At 65.5% G+C, this 22,198-nt stretch overlaps 2 protein-coding genes across 3 annotated transcripts; one reads left to right on the top strand and one right to left on the bottom strand.

Moving 5' to 3' along the window:
• Positions 1-160: 160 nt before the first annotated feature.
• Positions 161-8,772, bottom strand: CD37 (CD37 molecule). Of its 2 annotated transcripts, none has more exons than XM_077840652.1 (9): positions 8,700-8,772; positions 7,198-7,271; positions 6,833-6,905; positions 6,139-6,263; positions 5,357-5,431; positions 5,143-5,247; positions 2,819-3,019; positions 2,583-2,666; positions 161-852 (listed from the first exon to the last, which is right to left on the bottom strand). In XM_077840652.1, the coding sequence occupies exons 2-9, from the start codon at positions 7,261-7,263 to the stop codon at positions 775-777; spliced, it is 807 nt and encodes a 268-aa protein (XP_077696778.1). In that variant the 5' UTR covers positions 7,264-7,271; positions 8,700-8,772; the 3' UTR covers positions 161-774. The 2 variants fall into 2 exon arrangements, with proteins under 2 accessions (XP_077696778.1, XP_077696779.1); XM_077840653.1 differs by lacking the exon at positions 8,700-8,772 and adding an exon at positions 8,171-8,190.
• Positions 8,773-9,207: 435 nt separating this feature from the next.
• SLC6A16 (solute carrier family 6 member 16) lies at positions 9,208-20,243 on the top strand. The gene is given in 13 exon segments (XM_077840682.1): positions 9,208-9,338; positions 9,992-10,277; positions 10,458-10,615; positions 10,847-10,973; positions 11,539-11,714; positions 12,834-12,944; positions 13,496-13,737; positions 13,818-14,007; positions 16,188-16,389; positions 17,330-17,489; positions 17,842-18,025; positions 18,938-19,081; positions 19,083-20,243. Coding segments are annotated over 12 exon segments (2,004 nt in total). The 5' UTR covers positions 9,208-9,338; positions 9,992-10,114; the 3' UTR covers positions 19,230-20,243.
• Positions 20,244-22,198: the final 1,955 nt, after the last annotated feature.

Here is a 22,198-nt window from a genome sequence, read left to right as displayed (position 1 = left end):
GGGCCTACAATACCAAATAGACCCACTGGGGGCAGCATTAACAATAGGGTCCCCAGCATTTTGGGGGGGGGGGGGAACTGGGGCAGGGAGAAGAGGGAGGGGACACGCCCTCCTCGTTAATTTTCTCCCTGCATCCCTTGCAAATAACAAAAAGGATCAATTTTTCAGGGCTGGGATCCCACATTTTTATTTTATTTACAAAGTGGATTTTACAAAAGTTGCAAATTCCTGGGGAGAGGTGGGGCAGCTCACAGATGAGGGGAATATCCCCCCAGCCTCCAATCCAGGGCCCCTGCTTCCTTCCAGTAGCAGGGAGCGGAAAGGACCAGTTTGCCCTGCTCCCTCCTCCCCCAGATCTCCACCCTCCCCCAAGGAGAACAACATTCAGCGGCACACAGACATATTCACACATCCCAACCTCCTGCCCCGCCCTGATTCCCCCCCACAACTACCAGGACCTCTCCCAATCCCCCCTCCCAGTTTGCACTTCCCCTCCCTACTACAGCAAACCCTACTAATAGATACCCAGAGACAGAATGAAATAGCGGCCCCATCCCTACGCCACTGCCCCGAAGGGTGAGCACAGCTCAAGCCATGGTGGGGGATGACACACCGGGGTTGGGGGAAATAGACCAGGGGCCCCGCCCCTTGCCAAGAAGACTCAGACAGACAGGGAAAGAAAGCTGCTTCAGCCCATGCTGGATGGTCCCAGTTGGGGGGCGGTGGATCATGCCCATCTGCACCCCCTCCACCCCCTGGAGCGGGAGGGGTTTCCTAGGAGTATCGGGTCAGCTTGTCGTAGTTCTGGCCCATGTTTCTAAACAGAAACATCGATAACATCATGAGACAGAGCTGGGGGGAGAGAGAGAGAGTGTTACTGGAGGGATCCCACTTTTCACGCCAACCATCCCACTCCTCACGCCAACCATCCCCTGACAAGCTGGGGTGGAGGGAGAGAGTTACTGAAAGGATCCCACTCCTCACGCCAACCATTCCCTGGCAAGCTGGTGCCATGGGGAGAGAGAGTTAATGGAGGGATCCCACCAACTATCCCCCACAGAGCTGGGGGTCGGGAGAGTTATTGGAGGGATCCCAATCATCCCCCACACAGCTGGGAGAGTTAATGAGGGATCCTACTGCTATTATCAACCATCCCCACAGAGCTGTGGGAGGGAGTTGAGAGATCCCACTTTTCCCACCAACCATCCCCTGCACAGCCTACCCCCTCCACCCCAGCAGCTCCGTGTGAGTGGGGTCAGGTGGGCCTACCACCCCCAACAATGCAGCCACACACCCCTGTGAGAAGGCCCCTGAAATCAATGCTGTGATGGGGGATGGGAAGAGGTTGGGGGTGAAGGGGGTGATGGGGGTAGATGATCAGAGGCGGAGTCAGCTCCTGAGTCATTCAGGGGTCAATCCCACAGGTCTGGCGATTCCCTGAAATCTCTGTTCCCTGCGCCCCGCTCCCTGCAGCACAGCGCCCCCTAGCGCCACCCTGGGGCTTTGGGGCCAGCCCTGCCCCAGGGGAGAATGCCCCCCACTGGAATAACCACTTCTCCTAACTCCCTCATTCTTTCCACAGATACTTTATTATTAGGGGATGCTGGGGGGGGGGTCTCCCCATCTCCTGTCTAGGGGGCCCCCCGCGTGGCTCTCAGGCGATGTGCTGCCGAACCCCCCAGCGATAGGCCAGGCCCCTGGGCTGGGGGCTGCCCTGGAGCTGCTGCATGTCCTGCTCTGGCCCCTGGGAGGCGCCGAATGATTCCTCTTGGAGCAGGGAGCACACCATGGACATGGCGTGGATCTGGGGGGAGGAGACGGGGCTGATGGTGGGGGGGATCCGAGCTATTCCCCCTCTACCCCCCAGGTTCCCTCCTCCCTGTCCCCACCCCCGGGGTAAGTTACCTTGCCAGTACTCCTGATACATGGGTCTGGTGCGGCAGGAGGGAAAGGGTTAACGGGGTCAGTGTGGGGCAGAGACGGGGCGGGGGGGAGCACGGGGAGGGGATGGCCCGGGACACGCTCAGACACATGTGTTAACACCGGTGACCCACATGCGGGTGAGGTAACACAGGTGTGTAGGGACACACAGAGAGGGACATGCATGGCCCACGCACGCAACGACACACGTGGACACATGCACAAGCCCCTCACATACGCACACCAACGCGCACACTCAACCCCCAGCTGCAGGAAGGGGTGTGGGCACAGGCACGCACCGACACATGTGGGGACACGGGTTGGGCAGGAACACAGGCCCCAAAACGCAGGCAGAACGACACACGCATGCAGACATGCCCAAGTCACCGCCCCACACTGCTGCCACACGTGCACGCTGGCGCCACCTGCTGGGGAAGGTCAGGATTTCCTGGGAGCCACTGGTGAGTCTCCTGCACTCCAGGGTGCCGGCCAGCGCCAGGCACAGCAGCTGCAGGAACTGGGGGGGGACGACGACTGAGTCATGGAGGGGGAGATCCCACATCCCCCCCAGCCTTCCCCCACAGTGCCCCCTGGTGCTGATTCCCCATCCGCGGGGGTGGCCCCTGCTCCCCAGCCCCGCCCATGCCCCCCAGGTCTGTTACCTCCATCAGGGCGATGCCCAGGCAGATGCCCACGATGCTGATGATGTTATTGGCCAGCCAGCCCTGGACGCTGTTTGCACAGCCCTGATTGGATGACAGCAGGGAGAGGGGGCGGGGTCAGAACACTGGCACCTACTACAAAATCCTTTCCCACAACCGTGCCAGTTGCGAGCTTCCCTACAGCAGTGCCCCCAGCCGGGGACTCCGGCGCTGCGAGCTTCTCAGGCAGCACTCACCTGCTTGTAGACCGGCCAGTCCCCCTGGGCGGTGCAGAACCCAGTGGCCCCCTGCATGGCCGGGGCCTCGGTGGTGTTGGTGCCGCGCTCGCCAGGGCTGGAGCTGTTGTGACAGGAGCAGGGGTACAGGATGCGGGAGGAGTTGTCCACAACTGGGTTCTGGTGCCAGTCCAGGTACGAGTTCCAGCCACAACACTGAAGCTGCCAGGAGATGGGGGGGACAGTGGGAGGGCATGGATGAGCCAGAGACCATGGTGCCCACCAGCAGAGCCATGGGGCAGCGGGGGCGTGCACAGGCGTTTCCAGCAGGGTGGGTACAAATCAATGATTAAAAAAAAAAATTTAAAAATAGGATTTTATTTTATTTAAATCGGATTTTTTTGTTAAAATGCTTTTTGAAGAAAAAAGATACTTTTAATTAAGATACATTATAGCTCAAAGATACCTCCTCATGGAATAGGGATTATAAATTCTAATTCGGTAGTAGGAGACAATATATTCATGTCATGTTTAAGTTTTGTAAATGACTTCCAAAAGTTCATGGATTAGGGACCCAATCTTATGGGGTTCCAGCGACTTCTGTATAGAAAGATTAACCTAAATCATCTACACAATGGGACTCAGGGCTCAGTCGAGCAGATCCCATCAGAGATGCTTAGTTTTGCAGTTCTCAAACTGTGGATTTGTCTCCCCCAGAGGTAACGTGCTTGTTAACAGCAAAAATGTTTCGAAATAAATAAATAATATATAGAGGTGAGAAATAACCGACCTCAACCCTTGTCCCTCTGCAAATTTGTGTCCACAGAGTCAACCTCGCTCTAAAAGTGCAAAGTCTCAAAAAGTTCAATGAATAGAAGATTGTTGGGGGTGGAATAGATCTGGACAAGCAGAAGACGTCTGGAGAAAAATGTGAGAAGCGAGGGACATACGCTTGTTTTGTTAAAATATTACGTTTGCTGCTGAAGAAAAAAAATCCAGAACACTTAATGTTGTTGGTTTAGTTAAACAAAACGTTTCAATGTCTGTCTGGTGATGTTCTCCTCCTAACGCAGCCTGGCCAGAAAATCCTCCAACTATTCATGATTAGCCTGAAGAATTGGAGATATTTATGAAGTCACTGGGAGATGAACTATCTGCTTCAATTACTTTAGGTAAATGAAATAACCAAACAATGATTCGTTTTCTGACATCGCTGTAAAACTAATCTGAAAAGTTTTCAAAATAAATCACTGTGTAAAAACGTATAGTGTGTCCCTTCTAAAAACGAAGCCGACATGTATAGTTGTGAAGAATATGTATTAAGGTTATAACAACCAACAAGAATGCACTTTTATGTAGAAAACCATGATTAAATCGAGTCTTCCTAACTCGAGATTTAAATCAAATCCACCCTGGGACCTGATGTCTACATAGCTGGGCACCCAGGGGGCGGCCTGTGGGGTCTCTCCCCACAGCGTGAGGTGGCCGCAGGGGACAGATTTAAGCAGTTTTGTCGGTGGCGAAGCGGGAAGCGTCGGTAACGCTTTTGTGCTGCCTAGGCGTGCCTCAGTTTCCCCCCATAAGGTGCATTGTCACCCTGCTGCGGAGAAAGGGTTAACACTGCTCCTTGCGTGGCACAGAGGAGTAACCTGCTGTCTGTGGGGAACAACTGGGCCGCTCAAGAACTGGCTGAACCCGACCCAGAATCTTATCAGGTTCGGAGAGATGCTGAGACCCAAATCCGCCCCCCCCCCCGCAAACGATTGAACAATCGAGGCCCCCAGGGGTGGGCGAGGGACCAACCAGCTGGAGAATGAAGGGGGAAAAGGGGCTGGAAACGAAGGACGCAGGGACGGGGGGCCGTTCACCGGAGCTGCCTGGCCGGGCTGCGGCTCAACCTCTGCCCCCGGTGCCAGCCTGCGGGGTCTGGCCAGGTCGCAGTCTGCCGTGGAGAGAGACGGGGGTCCCTGGTGCCAACGGCCCCATCTGGGAGGCCAGGAGCTGGCCTCTCGTCGTGTGGGTCCCTGGGGGCCACCCTGCTAGTGTGGTCCAGCCGGAGGCTGGTGTCTCGTAGCCGGGTCGGTCCCAGGCTAGGGGCGGGATGGACGAGGCTCTGCCAGGGAGCCAGCCCCCAGCTCCTCCCTCCAGTCAGCAGAAATTGATCCGATCGAGGCCCCGGCTAACGGCTCCGAGAGGAGGGACCGGACAGACGATCGGGGTGTCCCTCTTGGGAAAAGGGCCACGACCCCTCCTGGGGGGAGCCCAGCCACACCGGGGTTTCTCTCACGAGCCAGGCGTCACAGCCAGGAGCAGGCTGTTGGGGAGCTGGGCCCCGGGGGTCTCACCTGCCCCTGAATGAAGTCCCAGCCCTGGTGCTTCTCGCCGGGGGGTCCTGCCAGGGGATAGGTCCGGATGGCGTCCTCCACGAACTCCCGCACCTTGCCACTGAGCTGGGAGGGAGAGAGGAGAGGTGACTTCGCCCGGCCCCGCGAGCTTCCCCCCGGCGCCGGCCGCGCCTCGCCCGGCCCCGCGAGCTTCCCCCCGGCACGCCCCACTCACCCTGACACGTTGCGTATACAGAAGGACCCCAATGGTGATCTGGACGGCGAAGAGGAGAAAGAGGAAACCGAAATACTGGGGTCGGGGGCGCGGGGGGGAGGGGAAGAGAAAGGGTGTCAGTGAATCTTCTCAGCCTCAGGGCCCCCCCGCCCCAGCTCCCTCCTCTGACCCCCACCCCTCTGCTCCTCTCCCACCTCGCCACCCATAGACAGACCAACAGACACTGACGTCCCAGAACTGATGGGGGTCACCCCGCAGCTCTGCTCCGCCACTGGGCACCTGTGCTGGGTTGGACACGATCGCGCCCCCCGGTTAACACCAAAACCCTTCCCCCAACCCTGGGGAGCTCAACATTCCCCTCCCAGCCAGGCTGGCACCACCCCAGGCCCTCCCCCACCAGGGACAGCTCCAGCTCTTCTGCTTTTCTCATTGTTTCCTCTCCCCTCCCGCCAGCAGCCTGGGCCAGGCACCATCTGTGGGGCAGAGCCCTGAAAGGATGTGGCTGCTGGGGGGGGCAGCGGTGTGTCACATGGTGCCAGCTACGATGGGAAATTGCACCAGGCCCTGAGCTCATGGGGGGAGGGGGGGGGAAGACTTCCCGCATCAACCCCACTGTGACCCCAGGCTCCCAGCCCCCCACTCTAACCACTAGACCCTCCTCCCCTCCCAGAGCCAGGGAGAGAACCCCGGAGTCCTGGATCCCAGCTCCCCCCACCCCAGACCCCACTCCTCTCCCAGACCAGGGAGAGAACCCAGGAGTCCTGGCTCTCCTGTATACTTACAAATCCCAGCATACACTTGATCTCCTTGAGGGAACCCAGGCATCCGAGGAAACCCATCAGCATGGTGATGATGCCAACTCCGGACAGGATGTAGGACCAGACCTTCAGGGCGTACAGTGAGGAACCTGGAAGGGGCCCGGGCAGAGCTCAGGGCTGGGCAGGGCGAGCAGGGGGCTGCGGGTTGGGAGCGGGGGGCACAGCAGGGCTGGGGGGGGCAGAGCTGGACGAGCAGGGGGCTGTGGGTCGGGAGTGAGTGGCACAGCAGGGCTGGGGGGGGCAGAGCTGGACAAGCGGGGGCTGCGGGTCAGGAGTGAGGGGCACAGCAGGGCTGGGGGGGGCAGAGCTGGGCTGGCAGGGGGCTGCGGGTCAGGAGTGAGGGGCACAGCAGGGCTGGGGGGAGCAGAGCTGGGCTGGCAGGGGGCTGCGGGTCAGGAGTGAGGGGCACAGCAGGGCTGGGGGGAGCAGAGCTGGGCTGGCAGGGGGCTGCGGGTCAGGAGTGAGGGGCACAGCAGGGCTGGGGGGGCAGAGCTGGACAAGCAGGGGGCTGCGGTTGGGAGCAGGGGGCACAGCAAGGCTGCGGGGGGCAGAGCTGGACGAGTACGGGGCTCCGGGTCAGGAGCGGGGGGCACAGCAAGGCTGGGGGGGGGCAGAGCTGGACGAGTACGGGGCTCCGGGTCAGGAGCGGGGGGCTCACCCAGGACGGCCGCGAAGCTTTGCTGGTCGATTAGGATCCAGAGCCCGAAGCTGAGAATGATACCACCCAGGAGCTGGGGGGGAGAAAAGAGGGGTTACACTGGGGGGGGTTGCTCTGGCACGGGCCCCCCAGCCCGGGGCACAGGGAGTTCATGGGCTAGTTGGTGGCTGGCCCCAAATCAGAGATGTCTGCCCCCCACCAGCCCCAGCTGCAGCCTCCCGCTTTAGCGCGAGTCCCAGCTAGGGAGGGGCAGGGGAGAGCAACCCCCCCCCAGCCCCAGGCCCTGCCCCCCCATCCGCCCATCACCCACACAGGCCCACCCCCCCCAAGCCCCTTGGGCCCAGCCCAGGCCCCCCCACACTCACGAAGAAGAGGAGGTTGAAGAGGAAGAGGAAATATTTGGTGACGCTCAGACACCCCTGGGGAGACATGGCCGGACCTGTGGGGGGAGGGGGGGACATTAATGCTCAGGTGCAGGGACCCCAGCCCCCCCCCGGACATGGACACCCCGTACCTTGGGGCAGAGACAGCTGCTGCCTGCCCAGCCCCACAGAGACCCCACTATTCTGGGGGTGATGTCACAATGTGGGGGGTGGGACACAGGACCTTCCCCCCCTCCCCCCGGATCCCAGGCCCGCTGCGGGGGTGGGCGGGGGAAGGGCTGACAGCAAAGTCGCTGGTTCCGGCTGATAAGGCAACTTCCCCTGCCCCCATCACCCGTCCCGGGCCCGGGCCCCACATCCTCTGTCGCTCCCCACAAAGGAAACCACACGGGCCCCATGTGCTCCTAACTCCCCTGGGCTGCTGTGCCGGTGCCCCTCACTCCCGACCCGCAGCCCCCTGCCAGCCCGGCCCTGCCCCCCCACCAGCCCTGCCCGTGCCCCCCACTCCCAACCCGCAGCCCCCTGCCAGCCCGGCCCTGTCCCCCCCCAGCCCTGCCCGTGCCCCCCACTCCCGACCCGCAGCCCCCTGCCAGCCCGGCCCTGTCCCCCCCCAGCCCTGCCGGTGCCCCTCACTCCCGACCCGCAGCCCCCTGCCAGCCCGGCCCTGCCCCCCCACCAGCCCTGCCGGTGCCCCTCACTCCCGACCTGCAGCCCCCTGCCAGCCCGGCCCTGTCCCCCCCCAGCCCTGCCGGTGCCCCTCACTCCCAACCCGCAGCCCCCTGCCAGCCCAGCCCTGCCCACCCCAGCCCTGCCGGTGCCCCTCACTCCCGACCCGCAGCCCCCTGCCAGCCCGGCCCTGCCCCCCCCCCACAGCCCTGCCGGTGCCCCTCACTCCCGACCCGCAGCCCCCTGCCAGCCCGGCCCTGCCCCCCCCAGCCCTGCCGGTGCCCCTCACCCCCTGGCGCTCCCAGGAACGGATCTGGTTCTGGTTTCCCGACTTTCGGTACCCTGCCCAGCCCTGCAGCATCAGGCGGACCCAGGCGTCCGGGCGTGGCAGGGGGAGGGCCCCAGGGTGCAGGGTTCCTGGCTCAGCGACACCTGAACCCGGGGCCAAATGGGGGTGAGCTAGTGTCGGGCCCCCCGCCCCAACCCCCCCGTAGGCAGGAGTCCCCCCCCACCCCCCGCTGGGATCCTGCAGCCTCTGCCCCCCAGTCCCCCCCCCCCGCTCTGGTGTGGGATAAGGCTCTGGAGGGAGGGAAAGATAATGGCTTTAGCTCGCTTGGCCTGGCCCCCCGGCCCCCCCAGCCTGCAGCACACTGGGCTCCCCGCCCTGCGCCCCACTGCCATGGGCCCCCCCAGCCACGCGCCCCCCCCCGCGGATTTTCCATCCTTGCCTCATAATTCGCCCCCAAAACACATTTTTATTTAGACTTCTGTACCCCCCCAACTCCATCGCCCCCCCCCCATGTGGGGGGGTCACTCACCGGGCTGGGGAGCCCCTGAGTGCCGGGATCGAGCCCCCCAGGAGGAGCAGCGTCGGGGGCTCGGGCTCCGTCTGCTCCGTCCCCCCCAGCAAAGTTTCAAAACTTGGTCTCGTCCCCGCCCCCGCTCGCAGCTGATTGGTCCAGGCGATGCCGGGGCGTTAACGATTAATAATCGCCCCCTCCGGCCCCGGCCCCCCCGCCGGATCCGCTTATGATGGATCCGCGTCGCCCTATGGTGGGGAGACGGGCGGGGCAGTGGGGGGGACGGTGGGAGGGGAGCCCGGTGGGGGGCGCTGGGAGACCCCGTGGCCCCGCCGGGGGGTGGCCCGCGGCTCCAGCAGCCGGGCCCGGCTAGCCCCGCCCCCAACCGCGCGTCAGCCCCGCCGGGCCCCGCCCCCGGCTCCTGACCCCCCCCCGCCGGGCCCCCATCGCCCTTGAACCCCGCCCCGCCAGGTGACGCCTAGAACCGGCGGGGGGGCGGGGAGGAGACGCGGCGCGGGGCGGTCCGCGGGGGGGGGCCGAGGAGGAGACGCGGCCTGGGGGGGGCCGCGGGGGGGGGCGGGGAGACGCTGTCCCGCCCCCGGCTGATGCAAGGCGCCTCCGAGCCACGCTGGCCCCGCGCCCCCCGCCCGGCGGCAGGTGGGACCCCGCCTGGGCTGCGGCCGTTGGGGGGGCTCCTAGCGGGGGGGCTGGGGCCGTTGGGGGGGCTCCTAGCGGGGGGGGCTGGGGCCGTTGGGGGGGCTACTAGCGGGAGGAGGTCCCAGGGGCGGGGGCTGTTGAGGGGGCTCCTAGCAGGGGGGTTGGGGCCGTTGGGGGGGGCTCCTAGCGGGGAGGGGGTCCCAGGGGCGGGGGCCATTAGGGGGGCTCCTAGCGGGGAGGGGGTCCCAGGGGCTGGGGCCATTGGGGGGGCTCCTAGCGGGGAGGGGGTCCCGGGGGCTGGGGCCGTTGGGGGGGCTCTTAGTGGGGGGTGTCCCCAGGGGCTGGGGCACCTGGGTACAACCCTGTGCCCCCCCTTTTCTCAGGGGGTGACTAGTTCTGTTGAAATTGATTGTGGGAACCCGGACTCCTGGGTTCTGTCCCTGGCTTGGGGGGCTGGAGCGATACCCATTCGCTTGTTTAACTTCCCTGTAATGTGCGTTTCACCCTAATTATCCTGCTGCGTCCCAGCACCGGGCGAGGGGTCCCTGTGTGCCCGGCCCCCGCGCCTCACCCCAGAGTCAGCCGCGTCCCAGCCCCCCCTGCGTGAAGAGCCCCATCCGTCCTAATCACTCCCTTGGTTTTGTTTCTCGCAGGGTTTCATTCGGGCTCTGGGGGCCGGTGAGTGAATGTGACCCGGGGCGGGGGGGGAAGTTGCAGGGGGGCTGTGTGTGCGGGGGCTTGTGTTTGTAAGTGGCCCCGGCCCCTTCCCGCCTGCCATGGAGAAGGTGAAGCCGGAGGAGGAGGGGACCAGCCCCGAGGAGCCCCCCGCCCGCCCGGCCTGGAGCAACAAGGCCGAATACATCCTGGCACAGGTCGGCTTCTCCGTGGGCCTTGGCAACGTCTGGCGCTTCCCCTACCTATGCCACCAGAACGGCGGGGGTGAGTGGGGGGCCCGGAGGGGGTCTCAATGGTGGGGGGCGGGGCTGGGGAATGGGGGGCAGGAAAAGGTTGATGGGGGTGGAGGTCTGGGGTCTCCAGGAGTGTCTCTCTGGGGGGAGAGGGGGGGGATTGGGGTTTCTGTGGGCGGCTCCAGACCTGTAACCTCCTCCCGCCCCACAGGAGCCTTCATTCTCCTCTACCTCCTGATCCTCCTGGTGGTGGGGATCCCCCTCTTTTTCCTGGAGCTGGCGGCCGGGCAGAGCATCCGCCAGGGCAGCATCGGGGTCTGGCAGCACTTCAGCCCCCGCCTGGTCGGCATCGGTTTCGCCAGCTGCGTGGTGAGTGCGGGGGGACCCTCAGGGCACTGCTGTGGGGAAGCTCGCAGCACCGACAGGAAAATTCCTGCTGGGGGGCCTGGCCCAGTACTGGGAAACGGGTCCCCATGTCCCTGCCCCACTCTGGGGGGAGAGGGTGTCCCAGCCCCAGGGAAGGGGTCCCTGTGTGCCCCAGGCCCGTCCCACTGCCGGGCAAGGGGTCCCCAGCCAGGCTCACCCCTGTCTCTGTGCCAGGTCTGCGGGTTCGTTTCTCTCTATTACAACGTGATCATCGCCTGGAGCCTCTTCTACCTCGTTAACTCCTTCCGCTCCACCCTGCCCTGGGCCAGCTGCCCCCTCGGCGCCAACCACAGCCAGCCAGGTGGGTGCTACAGCCCGGCCCCTGCCTGCCACTGGGGGGCGCCACCCTCCCTCCGGGCCCCGGCCACCGGCGCTGCTGCAGATGGAGTGGGGGGGCGCTGCCCGGGTTCTGACCCGGCTGGGCTGTGGGGTGGGGGGGGGAGGCTGGGCTGAATGGGGGGAGGGCGATGCTGCCCGGTTCTGACCCTGGTGTGGGGGGGGGGGCGCTGCCCGGTTCTGACCCGGCCGGGCTGCTGGGGGGGGGGGGGGCTGCCCGGTTCTGACCCGGCCGGGCTGCTGGGGGGGGGGGGGGGGCGCTGCCCGGTTCTGACCCGGCCGGGCTGCTGGGGGGGGGGGGGGGCGCTGCCCGGTTCTGACCCGGCCGGGCTGCTGGGGGGGGGGGGGCGGCGCTGCCCGGTTCTGACCCGGCCGGGCTGCTGGGGGGGGGGGGGCGGCGCTGCCCGGTTCTGACCCGGCCGGGCTGCTGGGGGGGGGGGGGGGCGCTGCCCGGTTCTGACCCGGCCGGGCTGCTGGGGGGGGGGGGGGGCGCTGCCCGGTTCTGACCCGGCCGGGCTCTGTGTTGACAGAACCTGAATGTGCCCAGAGCTCCCCCACCACCTACTTCTGGTACCGGAAGGCGCTGGACGTGAGCGGGTCGATCAGCGCCAGCGGGGGGGTGAGCCCGGCCCTGGCCGGCTGCCTGCTGGCTGCCTGGGCCCTGGTCTGCGGCGCCCTCATCCGGGGCATCAAGTCCTCCGGCAAGGTGAGCTCTCCCCCCCCAGTGCCCCCTCGGCTCACTGCCGCCCCCTCGGCTCACTGCCACCCCCACTGCCCCCCTGGCCCCACACTGCCCCCTTCCCCTGCTCCCCTGGCTCACTGCCACCCCCACTGCCCCCCTGGCCTCACACTGCCCCCTTCCTCTGCTCCCCTGGCTCACTGCCACCCCCACTGCCCCCCTGGCCCCACACTGCCCCCTTCCTCTGCTCCCCTGGCTCACTGCCACCCCCACTGCCCCCCTGGCCCCACACTGCCCCCTTCCCCTGCTCTCCTGGCTCACTGCCACCCCCACTGCCCCCTGGCCCCACACTGCCCCCTTCCCCTGCTCCCCTGGCTCACTGCCACCCCCACTGCCCCCCTGGCCCCACACTGCCCCCTTCCTCTGCTCCCTGGCTCACTGCCACCCCCACTGCCCCCCTGGCCTCACACTGCCGTCTTCCCCTGCCCCCCGGCTCACTGCCACCCCCACTGCCGTCTTCCCCTGCCCCCCGGCTCACTGCCACCCCCACTGCCCCCCTGGCCCCACACTGTCCCCTGCCCCCCCCGGCTCATTGCCACCCCCACTGCCCCCCTGGCCCCACACTGCCCCCTCCCCCTGCCCCCCCGGCTCACTGCCACCCCCACTGCCCCCCTGGCCCCACACTGTCCCCTGCCCCCCCCGGCTCATTGCCACCCCCCTGGCCCCACACTGCCCCCTCCCCCTGCCCCCCCGGCTCACTGCCACCCCCACTGCCCCCCTGGCCCCACACTGCCCCCCCCCACTGCTTCCCTATTGCCCTCCATCCCGCTGCCCCCCCGTCCCATTGCGACCCCAGACTGCCCCTGGGCCTCCTTCCCCTGACCCCTGTTGCCCTCCCACTGCCCCTCCTTCCATCACGCCCCACTGATCCCTCCCCCCACCCTGCTGCCATCCTCCTCATTACCCCCCTGTCTGTCTGGGGTGGTCAGGGGTCAGGCCCAGATGCTGGGGAGGCTTGTGGGGGACTAACCCATAACACTCCCTCCCCCTCCCCCCCAGGTGTGGGAGGATTCGGGATGGGGTGAGCTGGGGGGGACGTTGGGGCGCAGAGTGAGAGCCCCCCCCTCACTGCCCCCCTCCCCCCAGGTGCTGTATTTCAGCTCCCTCTTCCCCTACGTGGTGCTGCTCTGCTTCCTGGTGCGGGGGCTGCTGCTGGACGGGGCGGCCGACGGTGTCCGCATCATGTTCACCCCCCAGGTGAGCACAGCGCCAGCCCCCCCTCATCCCTGGCCAGATCCCCCGGCATGAGCGCCGGCCCCCCCTCATCCCTGGCCAGATCCCCCGGCATGAGCGCCGGCCCCCCCTCATCCCTGGCCAGATCCCCCGGCATGAGCGCCGGCCCCCCCTCATCCCTGGCCAGATCCCCCGGCATGAGCGCCGGCCCCCCCTCATCCCTGGCCGGATCCCCCGGCATGAGCGCCGGCCCCCCCTCATCCCTGGCCGGATCCCCCGGCATGAGCGCCGGCCCCCCCTCATCCCTGGCCGGATCCCCCGGCATGAGCGCCGGCCCCCCCTCATCCCTGGCCGGATCCCCCGGCATGAGCGCCGGCCCCCCCTCATCCCTGGCCGGATCCCCCGGCATGAGCGCCAGCTTCCCCGGGCCGGATAAGTTCCCGCCCGACTGCAATCCCTGGCACGAACCCCCCCAACTGGATCGGGTCCCCCTACTCTCCCCGGGGCTGGAGCGCCGGGACCCCCCGCCGGGGCTGCAGGTGCCCGGCCCGTGGCTCACGCCCAGCTGCCCGCAGCTGGCAATCTGGGGCGACATGCAGGTCTGGCGCCAGGCGGCCACCCAGGTCTTCTTCTCGCTGGGGCTGGGCTTCGGGAGCGTCATCGCCTACTCCAGCTACAACGCCCGGTACAACAACTGCCATGCCGACGGGCTGCTGGTGGCCGGCATCAACTTCCTCACCTCGCTGCTGGCCACCCTGGTCGTCTTCGCCGTGCTGGGCTTCCGGGCCACCGCCGTCGCCAGGGCCTGCGTGGCAAGGTGAGCCGCTCCCCCCCCCATGCCCGTCCCCCGCGCCCGGCACACGCTGACGTGGCCTCTCCCCTCCGTCCGCCCCCCAGGAACATGGAGATGCTGGCCCAGCTGCTGGGGACCGGGGCCCCGCCCACCCTGGGCCCGCCCACCCTGGACCCGGTAGCGCTGTCCCCACCACAGTACAGCGCCTGGTACCACAGGCTGCCCCCCGAGCTGGGCACTGCGCTGCAGGGACACGGCATCACCGACTGCCGGCTGGAGGACGAGATGAACAAGGTGCCCAGGGACGGGGGAGGGTCCCCGTGTACCCTGTGCCCTGACCCCGGGGTGGGGGGGAGGCTGTGTAACCCGCACCCCAACCCAGGAGGGGGGGCCCCGTGTACCCTGCTCCCCACCTGGAGGGGGGCCCCATGTACCCACGCCCAACCACGGAGAACAGCACAATAGACAGTGGATTTCAGGAAAGCAGACTGTAGCAAACTCAGGGAGTTGGTAGGTAAAATCCCCTGGGAAGCAAGTCTAAGAGGAAAAACAATTGATGACAGTCGGCCATTTTTCAAGGAGACGTTATTAAGGGCACGAAACTATCCCCCTGTGTCAGAGAGATGGGAAGTCTGGCCCGAGACCACCCTGGCTTAACCAGGAGATTGTCAATGATCTAAAACTCAGTAGAGTCCTACAAAAAGTGGAAACTCGGTCAAATTACAAAGGGTGAATATAAACAAATAACACAAGTATGTAGGGACCAAATCTGAAAGGCCAAGGCACAAAGCGAGATCAAACTAGCTAGGGACGTAAAAGGAAACAAGAAAACTTTCTACACATACCTTAGAAGAAGACCAAGGACAGGGTAGGCCCGTTACTCGATGAGGGGGGAAAGACAATAACCGAAAACGTGGAAATGGCAGAGGTGCTTAATGACTTCTTGGTTTCGGTTTCCACCAAGAAGGTTGGTGGTGATCGGACGTCTAACGTAGTCAATGCCAGTGAGAATGAGGTAGGATCAGTGTCTAAAATAAGGAAAGAACAAGTCAAAAATGACTTAGACAAATTAGATGTCTTCAAATCACCAGGGCCTGATGAAATGCGTCCTGGAATACTCCAGGAGCTGACTGAGGAGATATTGGAGCCATTAGCGATTATCTCTGAAAAGTCCTGGAGAGAGATTCCAGAAGACTGGAAAAGGGCAAATCTAGTGCCCGTCTATACAAAGGGGAATAAGGACAACCCAGGGAATTACAGACCCTTCAGCTTAACTTCTGTACCCGGAAAGATAATGGAGCAAATAATTCAATCAATTTGCAAACATCTAGAAGATAATAAGGTGATAAGTGACAGTCAGCATGGATTTGTCAAAAACAAATCGTGTCAAATCAACCTGAAAGCTTTCTTGGACAGGGTAACAAGCCTCGTGGCTGGGGGGAAGCGGCTGACCTGCTATGTCTTGACTTTAGTGAAGTTTTGATACTGTCTCGCGTGACCTTCTCATAAACAAACCAGGGAAATGCAACCTAGATGGAGTTACTATAAGGCGGGTGCAAAACTGGTTGGAAACCTGTTCCCAGAGCGTAGTTATCTGTGGTTCCCAGTCATGCGGGAAGGGCATCATGAGCGGGGTCCTGCAGGGATCGGTTCTGGGTCCGGTTCTGTTCAATATCTTCAGCAAGGATTTAGATAATGGCACAAAGAGGACACTGTAAAGTTTGCGGACGATACCGAGCTGGGAGGGGTTGCAAGTACTTTGGGGAATAGGATTAAACTTCAAAACGATCCGAACAAACTGGAGAAATGGCCGGAAGTAAATCGGATGAAATTCAGTCAGGACAAATGCAAAGTTCTCCACTTCGGAAGGAACAATCAGTTGCACGCATACAAAACAGCAGCGACGGCCTAGGAAGGGGTCCTGCGGAAAGGGATCCGGGGGTCAGAGTGGATCACAAGCTGAATATGAGTCAACCGCGTCACGCTGCTGCAGAAAAAGCGAACCTCATTCTGGGCTGTAGCAGCAGGAGCGTTGTAAGCCAGACGCGAGAAGCGAATCGTCCGCTCTGCTCCGCGCTGATCTGGTCTCAGGTGGAGTATCGGGTCCAGTTCTGGGCGCCACGTTTCAGGAGAGAGGGGGCCAAATTGGAGAAGGTCCAGAGAAGAGCGAGAAAAATGATTCAAGGTCTAGAAAACACGCGCTCTGGGGGAAGATTGGAAAAACTGGGGTTTGTTTAGTCTGGAGAGGAAAAGACCGAGAGGGGACATGAGAACAGCCTTACGATTCTAGATACCCATGCCCCACCCCAGGGGGGCCGCATCCCTGCACCGGGTGAGGGGCCCCTGTACCCCGATCCAGGGGGGGCCCATACACCCAACTCCAGCGTCTCACCCCAGAGGACCCGTAGCCCAGCGCCGGGCGAGGGGTCCCCGGGTACCCAGTGCCTAACCCGGTCTCCATCACTCCCCCACAGGGCGTGGAGGGCACCGGCCTGGCCTTCATCACCTTCACGGAGGCCATGACCCTGTTCCCGGCCTCCCCGTTCTGGTCCGTCCTCTTCTTCCTCATGCTGCTGAACCTGGGGCTGAGCACCATGCTGGGGAACATGCAGGGCATCCTCACCCCCCTGCTGGACCGCTACCCCACCCTGCAGCGCCGTGCCGCCCTCTTCACTGGTAGGGCGGGGCCCGGGGGGGGAGCGGGGGTATGTGCATGACTCTGCACGTGGGGGGATTTGCACATGAACGGGGGAAGATTTCTGGGGTGCCAGGCTCTGCCCCCCAGTGCAGCAGGGGGAACGTGGGGGGTCCCAGGCTGTCTTGCCCTAGGGTTGCCCCGGTTTTCACTGCCGACCAGGCCGTTAAAAGTCCAGGCAGTGGGGCTAAGGCGGCTCCCGGAAGCGGCCCCCAATGCCAGCTCCACAGCTCCAGGGGGCTGCAGGGACCTGGGAGCCGCGGTAAGCGCTGACGGGACCCCCTGCCCCAGCCCGGAGCCCCCTCCTTCATCCCAAACCCCTCATCTCTGGCCCCACTCCAGAGCCCTCCCCACACCCCAACCCCCTGCCCCAGCTCAGAGCCCGCCCCCCCCAGCTGGATCCCGTGCCCCCTCCCACACTCCACACTCCAAACCCTGGGCCCCAGCCTGGTGAAAGGGTGGGGGAGATGGAGTGAGCAGGGGTGGGGCCTTGGGGAAGGGGTGGGGGCAGGGGCGGAGCCAAAGTGTTCAGTTTTGTGCTATTAGAAAGTTGGGAACCCTACTCTGCCCCCCAGTACTGTGCGGGGTACGCTAGGGACCCAGGCTCTCCCCCCAACCCAGTGCTGTGCTGAGACGTGGGGGTCCCAGGTTCTCTCTCTCTCCCCCCCCCTGCTGTGTTGTGGGGGGACGTGGGGGTCCCAGGCTCTCTCTCTCTTCCCCCCCCCTGCTGTGTTGTGGGGGGACGTGGGGGTCCCAGGCTCCCCCCCTGTGCTGTGTTGTAGGGGGACGTGGGGGTCCCAGGCTCCCCCCGCCGTGCTGTGTTGTAGGGGGATGTGGGGGTCCCAGGCTCCCCCCGCCGTGCTGTGTTGTGGGGGGACGTGGGGGTCCCAGGCTCGCTCTCTCTCCCCCCTCTGCCCCCAGTGCTGTGTTGTGCCGGCGGGTTCCTGCTGGGGCTGATGTTCGTGCAGCGCTCGGGCAGCTACTTCGTCTCCATGTTCGACGACTACTCGGCCACCCTGCCCCTGGTGGCCGTCGTGGCCTGCGAGGCCGTGTCCGTGGCCTGGGTCTACGGGGCAGACAGGTACCAGCCCCTCCTTCCCCCTCCCCCCCGGGGGTCCTTTTCCCTCCCCTCCAGGCCTACAGGGTGAACAGGTACCCGCCCCTCCCACCTCCCGGGGCCCCCTGCCCTTCCCCCTCAAGGGTCCCTCTCCTCCCCACTGGGGCCTGGCTCTATGGGGTGCACAGGTGCCCCCTCCCAGGCCCCGCCCCTGGAGCCCTTCTCCCTTGACCCCCGGTTCCCCCTGGGCCCAACCCCTGAACCCCTCCCCCCCCGGACCTCTGCCCTTCCCACCCAGGGCCTGGCTCTGTTGGGGGGGCTGGGGAGCCCCAGGCCTGGCCCCCCTCCCCCGTGGCTGACCCCTGTCCCCCTGCAGGTTCCTGGGGGAGGTGGAGCTCATGCTGGGCTGGAAGCCCTGGGGCCGGGGCTGGCGGCCCTGGCGGGTCTACGGCTGCATGTGGCGTTACAGCAGCCTGCTGGCCATGCTGGGGCTGCTGCTGGCCAGCCTGGGGCAGATCTGCCGCAGCCCCCCAACCTACCAGGCCTGGGACCGGGCGCAGGTGAGACCCCCCCCGCCGGGGAGGAAGGGCCCGTGGGTCGGGTCTGGGCGGCCCGTGGGTCGGGTCTGGGCGGGGCGCCGGGGCGGAAGGGCCCATGGGTCGGGTCTGGGCGGGGCGGAGGGGCTTGTGGGTCGGGTCTGGGTGCAGGGAGCCATGGGTTGGGTCGGGGCGGGGAGGTGGGACGCCGGGGCGGAGGGGCCTGTGGGTCGAATCTGGGCGGTGAGCCAGGGCAGATGGGCCCATGGGTTGGGTTTGGGTGCAGGGAGCCATGGGTCGCGTCTGGGCGGGGCAGAGGGGCCCATGGGTCGTGTCTGGGTGGGGAGGCGGGGCAGAGGGCCCTGTGGGTCCGGTTTGTGTGCGGGGAGCCTTGGGTTGGGTCAGGGTGGGGAGGCGGGGCAGAGGGGTCCGTGGGTCGCGTCTGGGTGGGGCAGAGGGGCCCGTGGGTCGGGGAGCCGGAACGCCGGGGCAGATGGGCCTGTGGGTCAGGTTTGCGCGCGGGGAGCCTTGGGTCGGGTCAGGGCGGGGAGGCGGGGCAGAGGGGACCGTGGGTCGGGGAGCCGGGACGCCGGGGCAGATGGGCCCGTGGGTCAGGTTTGCGGGCGGGGAGCCTTGGGTCGGGTCAGGGTGGGGAGGCAGGGCAGAGGGGTCCGTGGGTCGCGTCTGGGCGGGGAGGCGGGGCAGAGGGGCCCGTGGGTCGGGGAGCCGGGACGCCGGGGCAGATGGGCCCGTGGGTCAGGTTTGCGGGTGGGGAGCCTTGGGTCGGGTCAGGGCGGGGAGGCGGGGCAGAGGGGCCCGTGGATTGCGTCTGGGCGGGGAGGCGGGGCAGAGGGGCCCGTGGGTCGGGGAGCCGGGACGCCGGGGCAGATGGGGCACGCAGGCCCTGGCAGGTTTGACCCTCGGCCTGTCTCGCAGGCGGAGGAGACGCGGGTGCCGTACCCGCCCTGGGCGCTGGCCATGCTGATCTTGCTCATCGTCGTCGCCACCCTGCCCATCCCCGCGCTCTACCTCCGGCAGCTGGCGTGGGAGTGGCAGGCGCGGCGCCGCCAGCAGGGGGCGCCCCCCCCCAGGGGAGCTGGAGCTGGAGGAGGCAGAGAGCCCGGCTGACCCCGAGCGCTCGGCCAACGGGTACCTGCCCGTCCGCACCCAGGAGCCCCCGGGGCGGGGAGAAGAGGCCAGGGCCCCCCTACGGGGGGGGACAAAGTAATGGGGGGGGATAAGGGGGTGGAGGGCAAAGGTCAGAGGTCATTGGAGGGGAGCGTCTGTGACCCTCCCCATGAGTGGGGCTGGCTCTCCATGGTGTGCGCCCCCCTGCCCAGGGCGGGCGCTAGGCCCGATTGGGGGAGCTGGGAGAGAGCGAAGGACTCCCATTGGTGGGTCACAAGAAGGCACCTTCTCTGATTGGTGGAGGGGGAAGCACTGATCGCTTGGTGCCTGGAGCCAAAAGACCAATAAGGGGAAGGAAGAACAAAGCAACCCCCGATTGGCAGACCCATGCGGTGCAGCGGCCTCTGATTGGTGGAGCAAAACACTGCTGGCTCTGATTGGTGGGCTGAGGAAGATTTCTCCCCCGCCCCGCCCTCCAATGGGAGGGGGGAGGGAGGGGAGACCAACTTGCTGTGCAGGGTCCCCTCACCCCCTTCTCTCTTCTTTACACTGGGGGTGGCCATGTTGTTCCCAGGGCGTTGCCCGGGGGCGGCCATGTTGTCTTCCTCCTAATGCCACCCGCCCTGGGGCATGTGTCCCATCCTCTGTCCCCGTCTTTGGGGCCTTCTTAGAAATGTGGTGCTAACTAACCCCTCTCCTGTCGGGTCTGGAGCCACCAGCCCCCCACGCTTGCCAAGCCTGGCCTAGCTGGGCCCCACACAAGTGCCTAAGCCTCTGGGGTACAGGGGGGTGTCTGTTGCCAAGATATGAGGCCAGATTTTGTTGTTGGGGTCCGGGCCATTTTCCCCATCTGTAAAATGGGGGTCGCGCCTCCTTGAGCTGTTTAGATTGTAAATTTCTCAGAGCAGGGTGATCTCGCTGGGCTACTGAGCAGTTTGAGGGGTGAGGGGGGAGAATCTGGAAATCTCTTGCCCATTCTTTGGGACCTCTTGCTGGCCCGCAGGTGCCAGGGATGGGCTGGAGTTCCAGGGGCGGAGGGCGTGGGAGGGTGTGTTATTGACTGTATTGTTTTCATGGTGCTATTCTTACCTGAAGAATAAAGGTGTTTTGCTCACGCCAAGCAGGGTGGTGATTGCGAGCCCGTGGGGAGAGACCAGAGCGCACCCCAGGCAGCTGCGGGTGACGGCAGTAGAGCCCTGACTAGGTTGTGGGAGGAGATGTGGGTGCAGCAGCCCTGCCCGGTGCCCCAGGGTTACATGGAGCTGGGTGATGGCTGCTCCCTAGCGCTATGCCATGGCACGTGTGTGGCACCCACTGTGCGCCCAAGCAGCCCTGCCCGGTGCCCCAGGGTTACATGGAGCTGGGGTGATGGCTGCTCCCTAGCGCTATGCCATGGCACGTGTGTGGCACCCACTGTGCGCCCCGCCACCGCCTTCGCTCCACGTGGGCTCCGCTCAATCATGCGAGCAGAGCAATGGCCTGGGACCGCCGACTGCCTCTTGCGGCCCAGGGGTGTGTGCTGAGGCTCCCGTCCGCAGTGCCCCCAGGATGGCCCTGAGCTGGGCGGGTCTTGTCCCCAGTGTTCAGGGCATGGGCCGGAGCCTCTCACGGAGTGTGGGGGAGATAAGGCCCTATACCCCCCACTTCCTGCGATTCACTGTGACTCTCAGCCAGCTAGTAACACAGAAGGTTCATTAGCTAACAGGAACACAGCCCAAAACAGAGCTTGTAGGTACAGAGACCAGGACCCCTCAACCGGGGTCCCTCTGCGGGGGTGGGAGCCCAGACCCAGGTTCTGGGTGTCCCCAGCCAGCCCCAAAGGGAAACCCCTTCCCGCTGCCTCCCCAGTGTCACCTGGCCCCAGCCCCCTCCTGGGCTCAGGTTATGGAGGGAAACCGCCCCCCTTTGTGCTGGCCGCCAGGGATCGTCCCTCACCGAAGTCACCCCTGTGATTCCCATCCCCAGCTCGTGTCGGTGCAGCCCCCCAGGGAAACTGAGGCATGCCCCGTGTTAGCAGAGACAGTAAAGTAGTAACACTCCCCCCACCCGGCACCGTCCCGGGTCTCGGCCCCGGTGCTCCCAGCGGGGCCCTGAGCTGGGCGGGTCTCGGTGCCCCTGGCAGGGACGTGCCTGGGCTGGGGGGGCACAAAAGGGAGCGGGTCACAGGGAGAGTCATGAAGCGGTCAGCAGGTCAGGGCTGGGTCAGAGGTCATGTGGGGTGGGGGTCATGGTGGGGTCAGGACAGGCTCAGGGGTCACAGGAGGGGTGGGTCAAGGGGTTAGAGGTCACTGGGGTCAGGGGCACCATGGGGCAGGGTGAGAGGTCACGTGGGGTCAGGGGTCACAGGCCGGCTTGTCTCGCTGTCCCTTTAATGCCCACTGTGTGTGACGTCACTTCCTGCTTCTCCGTCACGTGCCCCCGCCGGTTCCCTTCCGCCCGCGTGACGCAGAGGACACGTCACCGCCCCGCCCGTCGCTTCACGTGAAGCTCCCCCGGCTCCTCCCCCTCCCGCCCGCGCGGGTCACGTGAGCCCGGCGGGCTGCGATCACGTGGGGGCGGCGATGGCGGCGGCTCCGGGCGGGGAGAGCGAGAGCGAGAGCGGCCGGGGGGGCGGCGGTGAGCGGGGGGCGGGGCTCGGACGCCTGGGTCCCCCTCGCGGGGGTGGGGGGGGGCGGCTCGGAGCCCGGACGCCTGGGTCCTCTCCCCGGTGGGGGCGGGGACTCGGAGCCCGGACGCCTGGGTCCTCTCTCGGTGGGGGCTCGGAGCCGGAGCCCGGAGCCCGGACGCCTGGGTCCTCTCCACGGTGGGGCGGGGGCGGGGGCTGGGGCTGGGGCGGGAGGGGGCTCGGAGCCCGGACGCCTGGGTCCTCTCCCCGGTGGGGGCTGGGGCGGGGGGGGGCTCGGAGCCCGGACGCCTGGGTCCCCTCAGCACACCCCGTGACGGGGGCTCCGGGCCCGGGTCTGTCTCTGTGTAGGGGCCACGTCGGATCAAATCCTGCAGACGGGGAGCGGTGCTGCTGCAGGGGTGAGCGGGGCCGTGTCCGGGCCATGTGGGGGGCCTGGGGGTTCA

The sequence above is a fragment of the Eretmochelys imbricata genome, chromosome 23 (genome assembly GCF_965152235.1).
Source record: "Eretmochelys imbricata isolate rEreImb1 chromosome 23, rEreImb1.hap1, whole genome shotgun sequence".
Lineage (NCBI taxonomy): Eukaryota > Metazoa > Chordata > Testudines > Cheloniidae > Eretmochelys > Eretmochelys imbricata.
The sequence above is the reverse complement of the archived record's forward strand: the minus strand, read 5'-3'. Positions and strand labels throughout refer to the sequence as shown.

Bases quoted from the DNA above. Each gene is read 5' to 3' on its own strand.
- CD37 (XM_077840652.1), bottom strand. From the start codon at position 7,263: ATGTCTCCCCAGGGGTGTCTGAGCGTCACCAAATATTTCCTCTTCCTC. The intron at 6,264-6,832 runs GTGAGCCCCCCG...GGCCCCTTCCAG, and splicing joins AAGCTTCGCGGCCGTCCTGG to GTTCCTCACTGTACGCCCTG. The intron at 5,248-5,356 runs GTGAGTGGGGCG...TCTCCCTCCCAG, and splicing joins TGTATACGCAACGTGTCAGG to CTCAGTGGCAAGGTGCGGGA.